The sequence below is a fragment of the Neofelis nebulosa genome, chromosome 14 (genome assembly GCF_028018385.1).
Source record: "Neofelis nebulosa isolate mNeoNeb1 chromosome 14, mNeoNeb1.pri, whole genome shotgun sequence".
In the NCBI taxonomy this organism is placed as follows: domain Eukaryota; kingdom Metazoa; phylum Chordata; class Mammalia; order Carnivora; family Felidae; genus Neofelis; species Neofelis nebulosa.
The window spans coordinates 48,899,477-48,922,961 of record NC_080795.1 but is presented as its reverse complement, the minus strand read 5'-3'; the positions used below and the strand labels follow the sequence as shown (position 1 = coordinate 48,922,961).

The window sequence follows — 23,485 nt, the reverse complement described above, 5'->3', positions numbered from 1 at the left end:
ATATAAATATACTGTCTGTCTGTCTCTCTCTCTTTTTTTTTTTTTTTTTTTTTTTAGAGAGAGAGAGAGAGAGAGCATGTGGGCACAGAGGTGGGTGGCTGAGGGGCAGAGGGAGAGGGAGAGAATCCCAAGCAGGCTCCACGCCCAGCACAGTCAGTGCCCAGCATGGGGCTTAATCTCATGACCCTGAGATGAAGACCTGAGCCTAAATCGACAATTGTACACCTAGCCAACTGAGCTACCCACGTGACTCTGTACTGTCTCTTTAAAAAAGAAAGCAACTCCTAGCTCCGGGGTGCCTGGGTGGCTCAGGTTAAGCATCCAACTCCTTGATCTCAAGGTCATGAGTTCAAGACCCACACTGGGCTCTGTGCTGGGCGTGAAACTATTAAAACAAACAAACAAACAAACAAACAAAAACCACCTCCTAATTATGGCTACAAAAAAAGTTTATAAACAACCAACCCGGTAGCAATGAGCATCCCAGGTACCCAGGCTGGAGTCTCTAAATATCCTATTTTAATGAAAGAAACCAGGGCTTCAGAAAAATGGCTAATCGTAAGGCTAGCATAGGCAAACTACAAGCTAAGCCTAGGAAAAGGAGTCGTGCTACAGAGCAAGGACCATTAAAGACTAGTGCAGAAGTCAGGAACCAAACTGAGGGGCTCCCACTAGTCAAAGATAGGACAATTTGAGCACACACACAAAATAATAACAAATATTATGAAGTAAAACTCATCACGTATGCTAAAACCCATAAATCCATAATGATATTTTTTAAAATACTCATTGATTACCTTTGAAGAAACTAGGGAACACCCTGAAAACCAATCATTGAAGGGAAAGAAACAGGCACTTACGCCACCTTTTCAGGGAAACCGAATGGGCAATAAGGAAAAGTTCTCCTTTATTACAAGGATTCCAGCTAATAAATGTTGAAGAAATGTTCGAATATTACCGTTTTTGTGATTCCTAGTAAAATAACAGACGTAGGGAATGATTATCAGCAACAGGAAGCTGATGAGATGCTTTATAATAGATGGATCAGGTTGGCACAGCTAGTCTTGACTTCACAGCAATGAGAGCTTACCAGATGCTGTGCCGTTCCTGATGCATTACAGCAGGAAGAGTACACCATCACTTAGGAGGCATTCTTGTCCCCCCAAAACTGGCCCTGAACCCCATCAAGCCTGCAGTTCTTTTTTTTTTTAATTTTTTTTAATGTTTATTCATTTTTTTGGTAGAGACAGAGCATGAGCAGAGGAGGGGCAGAGAGAGAGAGCGAGACACAATCTGAAGCAGGCTCCTGGCTCCGAACTGACAGCACAGAGCCCGACGCGGGCTTGAACTCACGGACCATGAGATCATGACCTGAGCCGAAGTCAGACGCCCAATCAACTGAGCCACCCAGGCGCCCCAAGCCTGCAGTTCTAATTACTAGTTTACAGGGAATATGGGGATACATGTTAACACCATAGGCGTGCAATCAGCAAAATCCAAAAAAAAAAGGGGGGGGGGAGAAACAGAACAAAAAAATAGGTTTCCTCAACAAATAAAAACTGAAAGGGGGAAGGAGGAAATGGGAAACCTATATAAATTGATGGAAATTTAAGAAAAAGATGAGTGAAATACAAAGGGTGAGCATTTTTTGTACCCTGATTCAAACAAACCAGTTGTAGACAAAAAAACATTTACGAGACCATTGGCAAAATTTAAATATGAATGAGTTTTGGTTAAATTAGAGAATTAAGGAATTTTCATTAATTGTTAGGTGTAATAATGGTATTGTGGCTATAAGGTCGAAGCCTATAAAATTGCCGATATTCCACCATTTCGACTTAAAGAAATGACCATTTCCTATGGCCCAAACTTACATATCATTTTTAAAAATTTTTTTTTTTTCAACGTTTTTTTTTATTTATTTTTGGGACAGAGAGAGACAGAGCATGAACGGGGGAGGGGCAGAGAGAGAGGGAGACACAGAATCAGAAGCAGGCTCCAGGCTCCGAGCCATCAGCCCAGAGCCTGACGCGGGGCTCGAACTCACGGACCGCGAGATCGTGACCTGGCTGAAGTCGGACGCTTAACCGACTGCGCCACCCAGGCGCCCCTCATTTTTAAAAGAGTCCTTATAGGGGCGCCTGGGTGGCTCGGTCGGTTAAGCGTCCGACTTCGGCTCAGGTCACGATCTCACGGTCCGTGAGTTCGAGCCCCGCGTCGGGCTCTGTGCTGACAGCTCGGAGCCTGGAGCCTGTTTCAGATTCTGTGTCTCCCTCTCTCTCTGCCCCTCCCCTGTTCATGCTCTGTCTCTCTCTGTCTCAAAAATAAATAAACGTTAAAAAAAAATTTTTTTTAAAGAGTCCTTATATTTTGGAGATCCATATGAAAGTATTTATGAATGAAGTGACATGACTTCTGGAATCTGCTTCACACTAATCCAGCTGGTGAAGGGGCATGGAAGTACAGAGGAAACAAGATCTGCCATGCACCAAGAATTGTTGAAGCTGGGTAATGGGTACGTGGGAGCTCATTATACCATTCTCTCAAGTATATATATGTTTGAAATATGTGTGTGCCATGTTAAGGTCTTAAACTTTTGTATATGTTTGAATATTGTGTTTAAAAAATGCCTGAGGCTACAACGAAGGGATTCCAGAATTGTTCTGAGCAATTGCAAGCCTCTGGTGTCACTGGGGACACCAATGACTGGGGAGAACAATGCTCAGTTGAAGATATAATTGCAGGCGTGTGTGTGTCTGTGTGTGTCTGTGTGTTATGTATGTGTGTGTGTGTGCACGCGAGACGGCACGTATCTTTAAATCACCTTCTTATTTAAGTTTTTATTACATTTCCCACTGATTTTTTGCTTGTGGCTATGGGATTCGGGGGTTCCACCAATAGTCGGTGTTTGAATTTTGAATTCCTGTGCAAAAGAAAAAAATAAAACTAACTGGGTTGGACACACTCTCCCTGGGTCTCTTTTGTTAACATTTTTGGCAGCTTCTATTTAAATGATCCTTTTTCTCTAAGTTCACTGGATGTTTTCTGCAGCCTTATGTAATGTCTAGAAGCCCGTGTCTCTACAAGGGAGCACCTGATTCAGAAAAACAACCCATTCATCAGCTGCCCAGACTCACAACCAACCAGACGTGTGGCGACTTTTTAAACACTCCCAGCTCCTGCGTCACAGCCTGTGAGGGAAAAGGAGAGCTACAGGAAGGTAAAGCTCAGAGAGACCCCAGGGAGATGATTATTCCTCACACCTCCTGGAAGCAGCACTACTCTCTTAGAAGAATTGCCAGCTGGGAAAGGCATCCCTGGAGGTGGCATCTCACGACACTGAACCAACAGTGACCTGTGCTGAAGGGATGGAAGAGTCCCAGTTCCTGGAAGCCCAAGGCAGGGGCAACTCCCCAGAGAACGGGCACCTTACTCCCCCAGGATACGGTCTGCTTCCCAGACCCCACTCGACTCAAGAGCATGATTTGCATAATAAAATATCTAGTATCTTAATGATCTAATGTTATCAGAGATAATTTAACAACCTTCAAAAACTGCCTTCAAGGTAAGAGGAGCCTGCGTGGCTCAGTGAGGTAAGTGTCCGACTCTTGGTTTCGGCTCAGGTCATGATCTCACGATTTGCGAGTGCGAGCCCCGCTTCGGGCTCTGTGCGGGCAGACAGCACAGAGCCTGCTTGGGATTCTCTCTCTCCTCTCTCTCTCTGCCCCTCCCCCCACTCACGCCCTTTCTCTCAAAAATAAAATACTTAAAACATTGCCTTCAAGGTAAGAAGTGCACTTAGTCCCATTTATCTGCTCATTCCACCGACATTGTTTAAGGGCTCAGTATGTGCTAAGCTAGTGAGAGGTGCATTTGAGGGCTGGAACTAGTTACTGCAAGCCCAGTCCTTTTCTCTCTTCCACGCTGCCTTGAGGGTTAAAGACACTGGCTCTTGAAGCTGGCTGAGCCTCGGAATCACCTAGGACAGGAATGGGCATTGCCACAGAGCCACGGTCATTCATTTATGTGTTGCCCGTGGCCGCTTTGGTGCTAAAACCAGCAAAGCCGAATAGCTGCAACAAAGATCACGTGGCCCACAAAGCCTAAAGTGTTTACCACTCGGCCCTTTACAGCTAAGGTTTGCCAACCTGTGATCTAGGACCCGCTTTTCTCTGAGAGGTCCATGGGCCAGCAGCATCAGCGTCACTTGGGCCCCTGTTAGAAATGCAGAGTCTTAGGCCCCACGTTGACCAAGGGAATTTCACTCTGCCCTGAGAACTTGTCAAACCGGCTGGCTTTCAGCAGAAGTCTCAGGGTGGGGCCTTTTGTTTATGTTCCCCAAGTAAATGTGATGTGTAGCCACCAGGGAAGCCAACTGAGAAATAAGGAGTGTGGTCCCTCCCAGGATCTCCCTGCAGGACTGACACCAGATCCTCAAGCGGCCGGGAGAGGCGACCACTGAAGGCTCACAGCTGAGCGCCTCTGGAGGAATTGCCCTCTGTGGAAGGAAGTGGCCCCACCCAAGGTCACTTCCCCTTGCTAGGGGCAGACTGCAGCTGATACTTGGCTGGTATAGGGTGACAGCGCCTCTCCTTACAATATCTCCAGAGCCCCCAGCAATTCAAGTTCGCCCTTAGCCCAGTCCCGCCTCCCTCACCCCTCACAGGTGTTCCTCCCTAAAGCTCTCCCCAGTAAAAGTCCATCTCAGTCTATTTCCCGACAGTCTGTAAGAGTACGCGGTATGACATCAGACAGGGGTCATAGCCATAAATAAGAAGATGCAAAACAGAGTAAGTGCACTGCGTGTGCACTAGAAGGGAACACACGACTGAGGCAGGCACACAGGGGCTGTGGGGCTTTCAGGGGTGGTGGGGGGGGGGGGGGGGGGCAACAGGATAAGGTGCTACAGGCAAAAGGCAGCCCTGAGTCGTGATAAGTGTAGAGGATCTGCAAACAGCTGGTGGAAGACCAGGCTGGAGAGAAAGCCTTAAATGCCAGGCTAAGACATTTGCAGTCTCATTTGGCAAAGAAAAATCATGAAAGGCTCTGAGCAGGAGAATAACCCCATAATGATCCCAGTTATGCTTCGGGAATATTCACCCGGCAATGATGTGAAAGATACTGGAGTGGCAGTGACTGGGGCTCGGGGGACAGGTCAGAAGGCTGTTGCAAATGTCCAGCTGAAAGTCAATGAGGACCAGAGCTAGTGATCAGTTAGGGGGTTGGCCCAGAGGAAGAGCGCGGGGCTCAGAATGAGACAGAGCTGGGTTCCAAACCTCACTCGGCCACTTACAGTCTTCAAGCCCTTGGGCAAGTCCCCTCGCCAATCTGACTTCTCCCATCTGTAAAATAGGGATAAGAGAATTGGGTAATAAATATGCAGTGCCTGGCACATGCTGGGCACGCACTTAATGGGAGCCATGCTCATGGCAGTGGCTGTGTTCATTTGTGTTTGCACACACATCATTTATCACCACAGCCAAGCAAATCTGAGCTTGGCTGCTCCGAAGACTGTCCCTGAAAAGCAATCCTTGCATGTAGTCATTTAATGAGGCGTTGGTTTCGTGCTTCAACTTGAATCGCCCCCCTTATGAAGGGCGTGCGGGCAATTGCCGCTTTCACTGTAGCCTGTGCCCTGTTGTTATGACGACCAATTTCCCAAACAGCCCTGCTGTTTTCTTCAAATCCTTTCAGTTTCCTCATGCCCTAAAGTCCACAAGCCCTGGAGACAATAGTGGGGTGGGTTTTCTAGATTTCTGCAGGATTTACCGTCAAGTCTTTGTATTAGCCAACCGGCCATCTGTTGCTTCTCTAACAGAAGCCCCCAGCCTGAGCATCAGTGTGACCCTGCACAGCGAGCCTCCACAAATGTTCCCGCTGATTGGAAATTGGTGCCACAGAACATCAGCTGGCACATCAGTTTCCGGCTGGCATTAACTTTGCTGGAAAATGAAGCAGAAAACAAAGGAAAGCCCAATGCACATCTCAGGTACACCACACAGAGTTTGATGTTAAAAGACTATTCTGGAAGCTTTAAGTTTAAGTTCTTGTATTAGCTCTAGAATTAGTTCATTATTAGCACATGTGATTTTCTCAGCAAGTATCAACCTTTGTGAACTCATCTGGCACATGGTAAAACATGCTAAAAACACCAATTAGTTGTAGTAGCAGTATGGCAAAATCTTAATACCAGTATTATGCTCCTTTGGTTTCTAGCAGACCTCCCCCTCCTCACTTCCCTTTCCCCCTTTCCCCTTCCTTTCTTTCCTCCTCCCCTTTCTCCTTCTAATCTTCTCTCCTCTCTCACGTAGCCTTAGGATGAAAGGCATAGTTGCCCTGCAGGCAGCCTACCCAACATCCATTCCCCCCCTTTTTTTCTTTGCCAAAAGGATCATGATATATCTTTAGGGTGTACGTGCCCAACTGAAAGTCCCGATCTCCTAGACTGTCTTACAGCCAGGGACAGCCAGGTAATAACACAGTTCCGGCCAATGAGACTCAAGCAAAACTTACTGGGTTCTGGGAAAGCTGTCATTTTTCAGATAAAAAGAAGTAGACTCAGGTAGAGCATGCCTTTCTGGTTTTCCCCCTTCTTCCTATCTAAAGTAAGATGCTACAACCCCTGGCAACTATGAGAAAGAAATCCACACACACCGCAGATGGCAAAGCAGTAAACTTACAGAGCCCAGGTCCTTGATGGCATTCCTGAGCAGTGCAGCTGCCCACGACTTCTGTGAAGGGCAAAAAATAAAGCCTCTCCTTGCTAAACTGGATTCTGTTTGCGCCACCACATGCAATTCCTTACTGACACAAAAGATGAGGAGGGCTCCCTTCAACAAATATTCATTAAGTGCCCACTCTGTGCTGGGCAGGGTGCTAAGTACTTGGGCTACAGCAGTGAATGTGATCTGCAGAATGTGATCTTTACCTCCTGGAGTGACGGAGTAAAGAAGAAACAGACAGTAAATGAACAACACAATGGCAGGCTTGGGGATCAAAAGAAACAAATAATCAGATGTAACTGAGGAAGGCTGGTGTCTCTGAGGAGGTGACATCTGAACTGAGAGCTGAAGGGTGAGGTGGAGTCAACCAGGGAAAGAGGGGGTGGGGGGGGGCACATTCCAGCAAGCGCCCCAGGAAAGTGGTGAGGGCGTTCAAAGAACAAAGAGGAAGCCAGCATGGCTGGAACTCGGTGAGACACACACAAACACACACACACACACACACAGAGAGAGAGAGAGAGAGAGAGAGAGAGAGAGAGAGAGCAGGGTAGGCAAAGCTGGAGAAGCTGTTTGGGACGGGGGCATGGAAGCTGAGGAAAGGAGTGCGGTTTTATTCTACATATGACAGATTGGGAAGCTACCAGAGCGGTCACTCACAAGTGAGTGACAAGACCTGATACATGTTTTTGGAAGATTTTTCTCCCTCTAACATGAATAATGACTTGCCCAGGGCGAGAACAGAAGCAGGCTATTGCTGAGGTGCAAGTAAAACAGGATAGTGGCCTGGACTCAGGGACGGCCGATGGACCACACAGTAGACCTTCACCCTGCAGAACAGGATGGCCTGTGATGTCCTCACCTACAGTGACAAGGAACAACCTCGTCAGTGCACTTTAGAATCCAAACAGGCAGAGATGAGGGCAGGGGGCTAAAGATGGTTTTAAAATACTGAGGTGCCCGGAAGGACATACAGCAGGTGATTCGAGGGAAAGATGGGAGAATTTGCAGCAAGTCTTTGATTTTTTTTTTTTTCTTTTAGTATTCAGAGGGAAAGAATAGGACTGTGTCAGGAGCTATCACACGGGGACTGTCACAGCATGTTAATAAGGAATTAACAGAATTGCCAAGAAGTGGTAAGAACACTGAGGCTCTAGAGAATGAATGGCCCTTGGGTGCGATCACCGGTACCTATGACTTGCTCCAGCAATGCCAGGCAGCTCAGAAACAGGCATGTAAGGAGCACAGGGGAAGAGCAAACCCCAGGTTTGAAACTGGCATGGCGAGCCCAGGGCAATACTGAAGAGGTGGGAGAACCTGGGTACGAGAATGGCAGCACTGAAAGACCTCACACTTCACGTTTGTGAACACATTCATTCAACGATGATTCCTACCCTAACGTGGAAACAGCGATCCGGACAAGCTAAGAAACTTGCTCAAGGTCACAAAGCTGGTAAATATCTGCTGTCAAAGTCGAGTTCCTTAACCAGTGAACTATAACCTTCAAGCAAAATAAGAAGGAAGATGATGATAGAGAAGAGAGCCCAGAAAGGTCCAGGGACTGGAGGTGATGACGGGTGTCAGAAGTGGGCTCACTCAAGAGGAGGAAGCATGTGCAATGGTCAATGGACAGCAGATCAGGCTGGGTAGTCCCGTGGGTGAGAATGGATCACAGGCTGGAGCAGTGGCGTAGAGGAGAAGGCCAACAGGCTCTGGGTTGGACTTTGGGGCTGAAGGGCATCTGGCTACGAGCTACCCACTCCATCTTGCCCAACTGCCCACTGAAATGCCTACGAAGACAGAAAAAGACCAAGACTCACAATCACCCGAAATTAAGACTAACAGACAACCTAATCCCAGAATCTTGGAGAAATTGGTAGTATTTGTAAACAAGATGGAGCTAAATTTAAAAAAAAAAATCTAAGGGGGGGCGCATGGGTGGCTCAGTTGGTTAAGCATCTGACTCATGATCTCGCGGTTCATGAGTTCAAGCTCCACATCGAGCTCTGTGCTGACAGCTCAGAGCCTGGAGCCTGCTTCCGATTCCGTGCTCCCTCTCTCTCTGCTCCTCCCCCACGTGTGCTCTGTCTCTCTCACTCTCAAAAGCAAATCATAAAACATTAAAAAAAAAATAAAACTCTGCCCGAGCCAATTGTGGGGGATGGCAGAGGGATGTAGGAAAATGGCAAACAGTGGAGTCACAGTATGCATTTGCCTCGTATGTAATTTACCTGAATTCAACTGTATGTGCTTAGTATTAAAAGAGAAAAAGGGAGAAAAATCCCCTCACTTACCCATGGCCTTCCCCACCCTCACCTCTTCCTCCATTCAAACTAGACTTTGGCTGCCACTACCTCCAAATATTTTCCTGAACACAAAGAAAAACAAAACAACTTTTTTTTTCTTGGCCTCTGAGCTCTCAAGAAATTTGAGGAATTGTTCCTATACCCCCAAACTTTAAACATAGTCCGCACAGAAGATCAAAGATGCCCTGCATAACCCAGATACAGGACCTGAGGGTGAAACCCAGATGCTGACGGAGGCGCTATTCCCTTGTGTGCTTCTCTGTACTTCCTGAAGTTTCTTAAGGAATATCCATTGCATTTGAAAGCTGAAAACATGTATATTATTCTGCCCAAAGACCGTTCATCTTTAAGGAGCCCATCAGATGACTGATGCTTTTCCGAGCCCTCTCTGCAGCCCTGCTCAGGGAGCTCAGCCCAGAGAGGGGGCAATGGAGCCCTCCTCAAGGACTTGTGTCCTCAGCCTTGTAAATGCTGGCAGGAGGCTGGCACTCCAAGAAGTTTTTCAAAACAGCTCAAGGCAGAGGGGGTGGAGGAGGACACTAAATCCATGCTAAGCAGCTATGGCATAACAGACACGGCCCTGGATTTAAAAACAGGACCCCTGAATTCCGATGTGGGCTTTCCTACTTCCCGGTGGGTGACCTTGCTCAACCTCACTGAACCCCCAGGTTCCTCATCTGGTAAATGGGGATGACAATGGTTTAGGAGGTTATTTTAGAGAGTTATGTAAACTAACGTCCCAAAGAAAAATTCTCACGTGTGTTGGATGCTCAGGAATTATTTGAATTTAAACGACCAGGTAATTGACCCAATCGACCAATCGCGGAAGGGAGAGTGAGGTAGTGACAACAGAAACCCTCTCTCTCCTTATTTCCAAGTGTTCACAACAGTAGAGCTCATCAATACATTTATGTTAGTTTTCTAGGGCGGCTGTAAGAAAGTACCACAAACTGGTGGCTTAAGCAGCAGGAATTTATTGTCTCACAAGTCTGAGACTAGAAATCTGAGATCAGGAAGCTTCCTTCTCCTTCTGGGAGGGAGAATCTGTTCCGTGCCTCTCTCCTAGCTCCTGGTGGCTTGCTGGCAATTTTGGGTGTTCCTTGGGTTATAGAAGCATCACCCTAACCTCTGCCTTTATCTTCACATGGTATTCTCCCTGTGTGTCAGTGTGTCCAAATTTCCCTTTGTATAAGGACATCAATCACATTGGATTAGGGCCCATATTAACGACCTCATTTTTAATTTTTTTTTTAATGTTTATTTACTTTTGAAGGAGAGGGAGACAGAGCGTGAACAGGGGAGGAGCAGAAAGAAAGGGAGACACAGAATCCAAAGCGGGCTCCAGGCTCTGAGCTGCCAGCACAGAGCCCAACGTGAGGCTCGAACTCACAAACCGTGAGATCATGACCTGAGCCAAAGTTGGATGCTTAACCAACTGAGCCACCCAGGCTCCGCTAATGACCTCACTTTAACCTCTGTAAAGACCTTATCTCCATATAAGGTCACATTTGATATACCGGGGGTTCAGACTTCAGCATAGAAATTTGGGGGACAGATAGTTGAGCCCATAACAGAGAGATGGAGGTGGTTGGGGGGCAAAGAGGAAGGAGAGCATGTAAGGAGGTGAATGTTGGCGGCAGCTAAGCTGGAAGGGACTAGATCATAATGTAGGCTGGGGATACACCCATCTAGCCTCCTCTCCAGACGGAAGCCAAGGAGGTGTTCGGACTAGCCAGAGAATCTCGGTAGGAGTCCCTGCAGGGATAGGATTTTGCAGTAGAAGTCAGTGGTCTTCTGAGAGTGGTAGAAGCTGATATAGAAAGGCTCCTGGGATGCAAGTCCAGGTACCGTCAGCCACGAACAGGCTCAGACATCCAACAGCACTAAAGGACAGAAAGGCCTTATCAGCAGGAAGGTGTGGCAGGTACATAGATCCCAAGGCAAAGGCAGGACCCCTAGTGGTCTAAGCCTGAGGAGTCGACTGCTGAGTTACAGGATAAGCCAGGAAAAGACTCCTTGCCAGCTGAGAGGGGACTATCTTCCTCCAAGTGGGGCCCACGTCTGGAACCTTACATTCATCTCGGGTTAGAGTCAGAATTGACTGTCTAGTATCTAACACAGACACAGTTCAGTAACTGATTTCTAAGACAAAATCATCTAAGATCAGACTCAGGAAAGAGGATGGAAGACAAAACTTCATTTGCTTAGCTGGATCATTCATCCAACTATTCATTTTATTCACTGTTAGAGCCAGGCACGCAACCACCAATCACGCAGTGCCCAACCTGGCAGAGCTCACAGGCTGACTGGAGCGACAGAGGCATGAGTAAGCTCCAGCAATGCAGTGTGGCTGGTGCCACCACGGGGCTGGACAAGGTCCCTGGAGAAACTGTGGCAGCATGTATATAACTCTGCCCAAGAGACAGGGCACGTGAGACTTCCTAAACTTTATGAACCGCCTGCATTTGCTCCCACCTGTTTTCTTCGTAGCAATTGTTGCAAAACAACCCTTGTAACAAAGAGGCTAGTGTTTGGCAAAGGGGGCAGAAAAGGGTGGGTGTGTTTTCCTACTATACAACTCATCAGGTAGATGAGAACCCAAGAAGGATGAGCGGATGGAACTTCTGAGGAATGAAAACATCATCTGTGGGTACTATCGGAAGAAAGAAATGAACACACAGTCATTTTAGGAGATTTAGTCATTAAAGAGAGATCACTTGAGGCCCTACTATAGCCAGGCACGGTGTTAGGCACAGGGATCCAGGGTCAGCAAAAAGACCCCTTACCTAACTAATAAAGCTCGTCATGCTTAAGGGGGCAGACATTTATCAATAAATTATTCAAAAATATAACCACAAGTGGGGCGTCTGGATGGCTCAGTCGATAAGCATCCGACTTCAGCTCAGGTCATGATCTCGTGGTTCCTGGGTTCGTGCCCCACATTGGGGCTCTGTGATGACAGCTCAGACCCTGGAACCTGCTTCGGATTCTGTGTGTCTCTCTCTCTCTCTGTTCCTCCCCTGCTTGCACTCTGTCTCTTTCTCTTAAAAATAAATGAACATTAAAAAAATTTTTTTTAATTAATAATATAACCACAGGTGCAACAGGTAGACAGAGGGAGCTGGGGGGCAAGGAGGAGCCGTAGCCATCAGAAAACCCCAGATGGGCTCTCCACTGGTACTGCTCTGGACAGAGGAAGCAGGGTAAGCTCCCTTCACCTCCCTGGTGGTGAAGGCCTGCAGGGACAATCCTGCCTCGTCTGCCACGCACACTCCCTTAGGGCTCTGTCCACACACTGTATACCCCCCACCACACACCCAGATCGAACTACTCAGCCCCCTGTACTCCTCCAGCATCTTTCCCCATGCTATTCCAGTATGGACCATGCTGCCCTGAAGTGTGTGACCTCTGTGTCTGTCTCCACTATATTATTTCTTTTTTTTTTAAAGTTTTATTTTTATTTATTTATTTATTTTTTATTTATTTTTGGGACAGAGAGAGACAGAGCATGAACGGGGGAGGGGCAGAGAGAGAGGGAGACACAGAATCGGAAACAGGCTCCAGGCTCCGAGCCATCAGCCCAGAGCCTGACGCGGGGCTCGAACTCATGGACCGCGAGACCGTGACCTGGCTGAAGTCGGACGCTTAACCGACTGCGCCACCCAGGCGCCCCTATATTATTTCTTATGGTTCAAGGAACAAATCTTAATCAACTTTGTGCCTAATGTATATTGAACGAATGAGAGAGCAAATAAATGTCTTTTATCTTTCGTCTGTCAACACAGGGAAACAAAGACCTAAGATACTGTCTTCTTTTTAAAATTTATTTGAGAGAGGGGTGCCTGGGTGGCTCCGTCGGTTGGGAGTCTGACTTCGGCTCAGGTTATGATCTCACAGTTGGTGAGTTTGAGCCCCACGTCGGGCTTGTGCTGACAACTCAGAGCCTGGAGCCTGCTTTGGATTCTGTGTCTCCCTCTCTCTCTCTGTCCCTTTCCCACTTGTGTTCTGTCTCTCTCACTCTCAAAAATAAATAATAAAACATTAAAAAATTAAAAAAAATTTATTTGAGAGAGAGAGAGAGAAAAGCGGGCGGGGGGGAGGGGGAGCGTGCACAAGCGGGGTGGGGGGTGGTGGGCAGAGGGAGAAAGAAACAGAATCTTAAGAAGACTCCACTGTCAGAACAGAGCCCCATGTGGGCCTCGATCCCCAACCCTAAGATCATGACCTAAGCTGAAATCAAGAGTCACTCAACTGACTGAGCCACCCCGTGCCCCTAGAATACTGTCTTAATGGCACTATCAAGATGAATCAAGGTCACCACATTTAAGCATTAAACTGAAACTAACGAGATATACTTTAATAGGAATAAATTTAAAAATCCCAACTTTGGGTTCCTGAAATCAATAGTATGAATGCAGGATTTATGGGAGAAATAAACCATTCATTCAGCAAGCATTTACTGAGTGCCACCTATGTTCCAGTCTCTGTTCCAGGTGTTGGTGCTGGATATATAGCACAGGCATCTCTGATGCCACAGGACTTAAATTTAACTAGAAAGAAAGCCCTAAGGGTTTTAACTCATCACACGTTTAATGTGAGTCATCAAGGTAACAGGCAACAACAGCCGCAGGAAAACAAATCCTAACCTGATTTTACCTGCATCAGGAGAGGTTCAGTGTCCACATGTTGCCCCACGCTGCTCAGCTAACACCACAAGCTTGGAACTAACAACGGGTCTCTTATATCAGGAGGGACTTTGACAAGCCAGACAACGTCTTTGGAGGTATGTGGTCAGGTCCCCACAAGTCTGAGAAATGACTGACGGATATGCATGTGTTTGGGGGCCGCAGAATCAGTGGCGACAGGAGATGCAACAGGTTTCTTCAAATATTGCGAGTTGCCTGTACAAGACTTGGTTACAAGGGCCTGGAGCTCACCAGGTAGAACTTACAAGGCAGCAGGAAGAGTTTCTTGCAAGGGGAACTGCTCCACAAAAGTATGGGGAGGCCTCCTTGCCCAGGGAAGACATACCCCATCCTCAAGGACGCTGCAGAAGAAAACCGTGCTGAGGCCAGACTAGGGTATCCAGAGATCACACTAGACTTTGAGTCCCATCAACTGGAAAAGCAACGAGTCTGCAGTGAATCTCCCATTAATCAAGAAAGCGGTATTTAGGAGCACGGGCTGTGGATTCAGCAGAGCTGGATCCCAGTACTGGACCGGGAAAGGTCATTCACACACTCTATGCCACATGCCTTTGCTAGTAAAAGAAACAGGGTCACAGTTCCTACCTCTTCTCGGCCGTTAGGATTAAGTGAGATGATTTACATTAAGTGCTGCTGAGTACAGCACCTGGCCCTTGGTGAGTCATCAATATACATTAGCTGATGATAGCATTAAGTGCTCTTCACTTTATTTTACGTATATCAATTTACTTAGGTAAACCGTTTTGCTGTGAGTCTCTAATTTTGTAATCCTCCATTACTTGCATTTACTAAAGTAATTATTATAGTAATTTAAATTATTATAGTATTATAGTAATTTAAAACTGGAAAGTAGAAGGGCTTTTGAGACATTTGAAATGTTTTACTCCCTAGAGAAACCAGGAAAATACCTAACAGTACAAAAAGGGGCAATTAAGGGACTTATGATCAGATGGAGGTAAATCTAGGACGTTACGTATGGAATGGCTGAGCAGGCTGGGGCAAGGCAACCTCAGAGACTCCCTTTCTGAGAGACCCTCTCAGACAACAGAAGTAAAAATCAATCCAGCAAACTGATTTTACGAAGACTAAATCATGTCAGATAAATTTAATTTCCTCCTGTGACAGACAGGCTTCTGCGACACAGGGAAGCAATGGGTATCAGATACTGTGGTTTTGGCTAAGTCTTCGATTCCAGGCTACTTAATAGCAGAATCTAAAAACCTAATTGAATTTGCTGGCTGTTGGAGATGATCTCCAAAAATAGGAACCAGAGGCTCTGGATCCACTTTTTGAGTAATGAGGAGGCAAGAAACTTTCCTTCGTGGGACTGGCAGAAACCGCCCCCCCCCCCCACCTGCCGCTTCCTGCAGTAAAATGCAGAATCGATCCAACAAATATTTATTGAACACTATCATGTGATATGGCCTCAGTCTGGATTAGACTAAGAGAAACTGAAGTGAGATGTACAAGCAGACATGCTTAAATGGGACTTTTCAGTAGACGTGGGTGTAGAGTTGGGGGGGGGAGGGGTGCTACGAAAGAAATGGAATCTTTGAACTGGGCTGGGTGTTTCCATGGAATAGGGTGCTGTTTTAAAGAGCAGCTGTGGGATGACAAAGACACTTTGAAGAATCTAGGTTAAATGGATCCAAGTGGGCAAACTTCAGTAGCAAGGGCCAAAAGAAGAGAGAAGGAGGAGGGAATCTAGAAAGAGCTGACAGGAATGCAGGGTACCTTTAGACAAAGTGCCTATTCATTCAGAAAACCTGCGTGATATCCCAACCTGAGGTCACACATGTGCTCCACAGTGTGCTAGCACGGAGGTATAAAGATGAATTAGTCCACTCCCCACCCGCATGGCTCCTGAGGTTGGGGTGGCCAGAAGAAAGGTGGCTTCAACTTGACACTAAAGGAGAGTGACCAGGGGCACAGAAAGAAAAGACTCTTGAGGACTAAGGGATAAATAATTGCGGTGAAGTGGTTGAGAGAATGTCCAAACTGGGGCAATTTAATTGAATCCTACCATGAATAGGTAGCCAGCCTCCAGAGACCCTTTTCAGCTCCGGAATGCTAGTAATGAAGACATTTTTCTGATTTTACAATCTGGACTGTCTTAAATCCAGTCTTTCCTTTTGTCCCCCATCAGACAAAGATTGATGGAAACAGGAAATGGTACCCTCTGGCTTCCTATCACAATACAGTTGCCGTGGGGCATTAAGGTGCCCAGAAGCCTAGGACTGAATTCATGGGTGGAACACCGGCAGGGGGTGGGTGAGGCAGGGGGAGCAGGGAGGATGAAAAGAATAAAGGGTCCTGGCTAATCTCCCAGGGTGGCTGAAACTTAGGAGATTTGTAGCTTCCTTGGATGACCCACTCTGACTACAGATGCCCAGTTTCCAGTCTGAAAAATTCACAGGAAACAAGCCACTTTTCTAAAGGCCCTAGGGAATGCCAATGCACTGCAAAGGAAGCCTTGATTTCATCTTGATCTTCAGAAACGTCCCTTTCCCCTGAGGCTGATGGAAATTTCTAGTGAATCGAAGTGATCCTTCCCATTTAAGAGTCTTGCCAATTTTAGGGTCCTGTCCTGGAATGATGGAGGTCTTCAGGACCACCATCGGGCAAGGCTGTCCCACATTCGGCAAGGCACCATAAATAAACTTGCTTGTCCTAGGTCCCACCTGTTGCAGGGACCTGATCTCATGAGGCACAATGGGATATGAGTCAGGATGGCAGACTAATAAAGGAATAAGCACTGGAAATGAATATTTAGCCATCCCATAATAACTATCTCATACCCATATGCATGCACACACATGTACCACATACTCCCAGTCACCAAGGCAACCATTCCCTGAAACTGTACTTTGTTCTTTTTCACACTAGATCTTTGAAAACCATTCTTCCTTGGAGTGCAACTCTGGCCTTTGACTCTGCTGAGAAGTACCACTCCTCATTGGGAAATGCTATTAAATCCAACATTTACCAGGTCCCTCTGAAAGTTTATGTCTTATCCTCATTCTGACCCTGAATTTAGCCAACACATAATTTGGAAACTTGCTGAAAGCACCAGCAACACAAAGTAACCATTATGATTGCTACAATGAGTCAGAAACATTAGAGACAAATACTGCCCTTAAGTCTTGTACCCACAGTACTTACCTTTTAAAGAAGGGAATCCCTGGGGTGCCTGGGTGGCTCAGTTGGTTAAGTGTCTGACTTCAGCTCAGGTCATGATCTAATAGTTCATGAGTTCAAACCACCCCCCATCGGGCTCTCTGCTCTTGGATCCTGCTTCAGATCCTCTGTCCTCTCCCCTCTCTCTCTGCCCTTCCCCCCACCTCTCTCAAAAATAAATAAACATTAAAAAGTAAAATAAAAATAAAAAAGGGAATCACGAAGTTCATGTGAAAAAGGAGACAGTTCTGGTCCTAAAAGATGGAGAGACTGATTCTTAAGATTAAAGTGGCAGCTCTTATGTAGGAAGCAGGAGTTTAGTAGTATTGAATTTTTAAGAGCATTTCACATTTTTTCCTCCTTACAATAGATATTATGCTTCAAATTAACCTCATTTTCTATCTTAGAGTTCATTATTCAAAAATGCCAACAACCTAAAGGAGTCAGTAAATAGTCAAAACATTTTTATGCCACTAATGATCTGGCTTTTGACAACATTCATTTAATAAGTAGTGAGGTTTTCTTCCTTTTACAGCAACACATTGATGACTAAAGGTTCAGTCTCTGGCAAGAGTCAATGTTCATCTCTACTCTACAATTATTAGTGTCTGCTTTAAAAAAAAAAAAAATCTGATCTGCGACTGGACCAGAAACTTCTTTGCAGATCCTTCTATTAGATTTCTGCCGGAGGGGAAATGGTAAGCGTATTTAATTTATAGTTCTAATCCACATAAAGCACCGAGGCACCTAGGGGTAGGGAGGGAAGTCCTCGCTCTGGAACAGCTGCTTCAGAAGTCAGCTTAAGTGCATAACTAGTGATGGGGCGAGCGGGGGGGGGGTTCTGGGATTCTGGTTTTCGAAGCCCTGCGGGAGCGAAGGGGAAGCGACGAGGAAGACTCCACCCAGGCAATCTGGGTCAGGCGCCTCGTCTATAAATTACGGCAGAGAGGGGCAGGCGGCCCGCGGTGGCAGACGCGGCCCGAGAGGGTCCACGGGGAGCGGGGCTGGGGGGCGCGCCGCGCGCGGGTGGGCTGACGCGCAGGTGTGCGTGCCGGGTGGGTGTCCTCCCAGCCCCACGCTTCGGTTCCCGCACTGAGTGTGCGCGGGCGGAGGCAGAGCGCGGGGTTCCCCGTGGCCCCGGGGACTGGGCTCAGCTTCTCCAAGGGGCTCGCGCTGCCCCCCTCCCCCCGCTCCCTGGGCCTGGGTCCGTGGGTCTGTCAGCACGCAGGTCCTGTCGGTCTGTCCTCCTCACCACCACCTCCCAGCCCCCCACCTGCCGCACAGAAATCTCTGGCTGGCTGCCCGCCCGTCCCCCCCTCCCCCGGCGCCCCGCATCCCTCCCGCTTCCCTGTCGGCCCCGGCCTCCCGGCGCCTGGGGCCGGCGCGCTCCGGCTCGCTCACCCGCGTGCAGGCCGCCCGCCTCGGGGCCGCTGTCGGTGGCGGCGGCGCTGGGCGGCGCGTCCGAGTCGGTGTAGGTGAGCCAGGTGGACTCGGTCTCCCGGGTCCAGCTCTCGTAGTAGCGGGGCTCGATGGCATCGGCCCGGCTCCCGCCACAGCCCATCCTCCCGCGCTGCGGGCGCGCCCGGCGGCCGCTCGGCTCGCGGCTCCGGCGGTGGCTCGGCTCCGGCGGTGGCTCAGCCCCGGCGGCGCAGCCCGGGCCGGCGAGGAGTCGGCGGCGGCGGCGGCGACATCGCGTCCCCGGGCTCGCCCGCGCCCGCCCGCGCCGCAGCCAGGCGCCCGGCCCCCGCGGCGCCCGTCGCCCCCCGCGCCGCGCCCTCTCCCCGTGCGCCCCTCCTCTCGGTCTCCAAGGCCCTCCCCTCCCCCGCTCCCCTCCCCTCGCCCTCGTCCTCCACTCCCTCCCTTGGAGGGCCGGGGCTGGCCGGGGTCTCAGGAGCCGCGGCCAGAGTAATGGAGGAAGGCGGGGGTCTCAGGAGGGCTTCGGCCCGGCCGGCTGGCGTTATCGCTCTCAGGGTCCTGCGCATCCATCTATGCACACACTCCTCTGTTCATCCATTCATCTATTCATGCATTTTTCCGTTCACCCTGCTTTCCCTCCCACCCTGCCTCCTTTCTTTCCCTCTTTTCCTCCCTCCCTCCCTTCCTTCCTTCCATCCATCCATCCATCCATCCTGGGGAGAACTGAAGCACTTGGAAGGGATCCCAAGCGGTCTGTCCGCTTGTTTCAAAAGCAGCAGAGCTGAGGACAACCCGCTCCCCCCCACCCCCAAAATGGGGAGAAAGTACTGCAACTAAAAATTAGTGGCTAAGGAACAGTCAGAGGCCTTGCCTGGTTGTTACCTTGTTTGGGGAGTAGCGAGTGGGGCCTATGATTTCTGAGAGAGTTGGGCTAGGCTTATCACTAACACCTTCCCAGTTCTGCGACTTTGAACTTTGTTTTCAAGAAAGCAAAAGAGGGCCAGGAACCTCAGAGCATGAGGCAAACCCTCTCTGGATGGGGCTGGGAGGCATGCCTGGCTTCCCTCCAAGCCCACCTGCAGCCCTGCCATTCCTTTGTCCATCGCCCAGCTGTCAGCCCTTCCTTCATTTCCTACTGTACTCTCGACTCCTTGTTGCACACTAGAGCTCAGACTTGGGTGGGCCAATGAATTTACCTGTCCCCAAAAAGCCAGAACACCTGGTAAAAGACGGAAACTGCCCTTAAAGGAGAGGGCTAGGATAGGGGAAGAACTGGAAGAATAAACCCTCAGTGACCCAGCTCTGCCAGAATAGAACATGATGTTGAATGAGTATTGTATTCATTAATTCAACATATATTTATTAAATACCTATTATGGCAAAACACTGCTGGTACATATAATAAATCGTGTCTATTACCCATTGTATATAGACAGTAGTGTATACAGCTTAATGCATCTTATAAAGTATATAGAATATAGGCATGTTATTCATCATATCCTACATAACGTATAGAATGTAGACTTCATTGTCTATAATATGTAGCATCCAGTAGATAAGACGAAGTCCAGGGCATTACCTTCCAATAGTCAGTGTTCATCAAATATTTCTGCAATGAATGAATGAAAAGAGACAATATGGGGATAAGGTTACGAGCACAGATTTAGAGCCCAACTCTCTGACTTTGGAGCTTGGCTCTGCCATTTACCAACCATGACCTTGGGCAAGTTACCTAACCTCTCTGTGCCTCGATTTCCTCATCTGTGAATGGGGATAATAAATTGTGTAAGTATGCACGAAGTGCCTGGAAAAGTGCCTGGCACACGGAAAGCATTCACTCAGTGTTAGCTATCCCGCACATTTGGGGCCAGAAGCAGAAATGGCATCTCTGTCCCTTAAGGAGGAAATCTCTGAAATGATGTGTTTTCACATGAGATAATGTCTCTGAATTTCTTAGCACACAGCAGAAGTTTGGTAAGTGGTATTTTTTTCTTTTCCCTCCTTCCCTTTTCCTTCCTTTATGATGTTAGTAGCAACCTTCCTACAAAGTGCTTATTACTCTCTGACATAATTGTCGACAGAGCAACATTCTATTTTTTTCATGGAATCTCTTCTGCTACTATATAACACCACAAATTCAAAGAATTCTTGAACCTAGAAAAAGTTAGAGATCAGCTGATCCAGTTCTTTGATTTTACCAACTGGAAATCGTGGCCAGAGAGGTTTGTGGTATCACCCAAAGTCACAAAGTAAAGTGTTATCTCTGATAGAGTTAAAGTTTTCATCAGTGCTTGGGGTCTCTGACTGCTGTCTCTGTGCTCTTTTAACATAGGGCTTGAACTCACGACCCTGAGATCAAGACCCTAAGATCAAGATCTGAACTGAGATCAAGAGTCGGATGCTTAACCAACCGAGCCACCCAGGCACCCTGTCTCTGTGCTCTTTTAATTATAACTCTTTAGTTGGTACTAAATTTTCTCCCCAAACTTTAGGGATAAATCTAATAAATTAAATGTAAATATGTAACATGTAATAAATTATCTTAAACCATCTGTTCAGGATCTATAACTCAACTGGCATGAATTGGTCATTTTTTTTCCATCAAGTTTAAAAGCAACAACAAAAAATAATTATTTTAAAGGAGGGAGGGTTGCAACAGGGAATTGAAAGCCTTAGTCAAAGCCATCCAGAGCAATGAAGTAGATCATGCCTTTAAAAACTATTGCTGAAAAAAAAAAATAAAAAATAAAAACTATTGCTGAGTGGTATTTGTAATGCGATGGGATTCTCAGAATAAAGTATGTGTGGCTTTAAGAGCCCTTGTGGTGGGTATCACCCTTGGCTTGTTTCTATGGTAACTGGAGCAGAGGGCTTTAGGGACCAAAGCCCTTCTACCTACAGATCTTATTTATCTGGCCAAGCATCACAGGGCTCTCTGCCCAAGTGTAGTGAGCTGAAGAAAGGAGACCTTGAGTAAGACAGTCACAGTCTAGGATAGAACAGAAGCTGTGCAGGACCCTAAGCCTTCAGGATCAGTCATCTGAAAGAAGAATACAGACAGATTCACTGCTTTATACGTTTTGAATTTGCCAAGTGAAAAAGTCATACAAATGAGGAACGAAAGGAGCAATAATTCTGGCCACCAGGATGCAGATTCCAGGTAAATCTCTTTAGTCCTGAATGCCAAACTTCAGCAAGGATCCCCTGAGTCCAGATGAGTCCAGATTCAGCAAGCAAACCAGAGCTGTAGTCTCCCCCATGCCCTCCATCTGGAAGATTCTAAAGTAGTTTCCACTGAGCATCCCTCCGGTTCCCCAATCTTGACTAGCTGACACATCCTCATTGACCTACAAATTGTAATTTTGTTGTAAAGGAAAAGAGCTCAAAGTTAGCACCCCAAAGCACAAAATCTAATTCCATTCTTCACAGATGCGGGGGGGGGGGGGGGGGAGTCAGCAGGTGTCATTGAACATGGGCCCATTCACTCACCTCTCACCTTTGAAGAATGCATCCCGGGGGAGATCTGTGGTCCTGGCGTTGAGGTGATACACAGACGCCAGGTAAACATGACAACCAGAGTGAAAACAAGAAAGAGAAACTGAAATATTAAAACAGCAAGAAGATAAATGAGTTTTTGACTTGGATTAAGAGGTTAGAGAGAGTGAAAGAGAAAATTTTGCGCATGTGGAAAAAGAAAATAATTGCATATGTTACCACAAAACATTTATATAGAAGTGTGAAACTAAACGTTGTAAATTCTCCCCCATTAATATTTAAACCAAATAATTCTCAGGAGAAGACAGGTCAGCTCCTCGGAGTTAATTTAACTAAAGAGATTCAGCAAATGCTTTCAATGCCTTCAGCATTCATCTCAGAGCCTGGAGGAATGTCCTGTGGGACTTTGTTACACCCCAGATGAAAACCCGGGACAAAGCAGTTGCTGGTATTTCCAAGTTTCTGATTTCATTAGACTTCCTTTCTGTGTAGCCCTAGCTCATTGATAAGATGTAATGAATAACTGATTTGTTCTCTCACCAGGGAATATGAGCCACATTCTCCAGAAAATGGCCTGGAGAGGAAAGTCTGGTGATGATGAGGTGGCTGCTGTGTGATTTTTTAAAATGGCAGAACTTCAGATTGTAGACTGTAACAGCTTGAAGAAAAGGGGACTGAATTAGAGGCGAGAAGAGATCCACAGAGGCATATTCCCACAGGACTAATTCCAAAGAGAATTCCAAAAACCCAGAGAAGGTTTTGGTAAAACATCCACATAGCACTACATATTCTTTTCCTTTTTCCTTAGAGAGAGAGAGAGAGAGAGAGAGAGAGAGAGAGAGAGAGAGAGAGGCAGAGACAGAAACAGAGCATGAGAGGGGGAGGGGCAGAGTGAGGGAGACACAGAATCCGAAGCAGGCTCCAGGCTCTGAGCTGTCAGCACAGAGCCTGATGCGGGGCTCAGACCCACCAACTGTAAGATCCTGACCTGAGCCAAAGTCAGACGCCTAATCTACTGAGCCACCCAGGCGCCCCAGCACTGCGTGTTCTTAAGGCCGTTTAGAGCCCTCCATGTCCTTTAACGTCACACTGGATGAATTAATAATGTTTCTGTAATTCCTCTTCACCTGAAACAAAGAAAGTTTGAGAAATTTGCCAAAGGTTGGTCTAAATGTCAGGAAGAGGAAGATTGGAGCCTAGATCTTAGTCCCTACACACGGAGTCTTACTTCTCTCTACAGCAAAGAAAGGGCAGAGTTTGGAGAACGAGCATTTTCTATGGCTTTGCATGGTGCCATCTACAGTGTTTATCAAGACCAATGGTCCCAAATCCGAGCATCAGCTCTCCCTGATCGAAACTTCACCTTGAACCCAGGAAGATTTTGACAGCATGTGAATCTGAAAAGCAGTTTGAGAATCAGCAGGCCCCTGTCAGAATATAATCAGACGAAAAGAGGACTCAACTAGATGGAATAGATTCTGCCCGATGCTGCTGGCAGAGGATGGCTAGTTCACAAGGCCAGGAGTCCAGGAGTGCAGGGTTCGGGTTTTTAGGGCAAAGCTCATGGACAAGAACAGAATGTTCTCCTCACCCCTGACTGTGGGCTGGAGGAGGGCGGCAAACTGTTTCTTGGGGCTCTTGACTGTTCTCAGCAATGTTCACGTAG

General features: G+C 47.3%; 1 protein-coding gene across 3 annotated transcripts in view; it reads right to left on the bottom strand.

Moving 5' to 3' along the window:
* Positions 1-22,639, bottom strand: part of BAALC (BAALC binder of MAP3K1 and KLF4) — a 90,382-nt gene extending 67,743 nt beyond the window's left edge. Inside the window, exon 1 of one of the 3 annotated variants that reach the window (XM_058698742.1) lies at positions 21,814-22,639. In XM_058698742.1, the coding sequence (XP_058554725.1) occupies positions 21,814-21,892 (79 nt within the window). In that variant the 5' untranslated portion in view covers positions 21,893-22,639. Of the gene's footprint in view, positions 1-18,309; positions 18,731-21,813 lie in introns of those variants that run through there. The other 2 variants (XM_058698744.1, XM_058698743.1) reach the window with 2 other exon arrangements.
* Between the last annotated feature and the right edge of the window lie 846 nt (positions 22,640-23,485).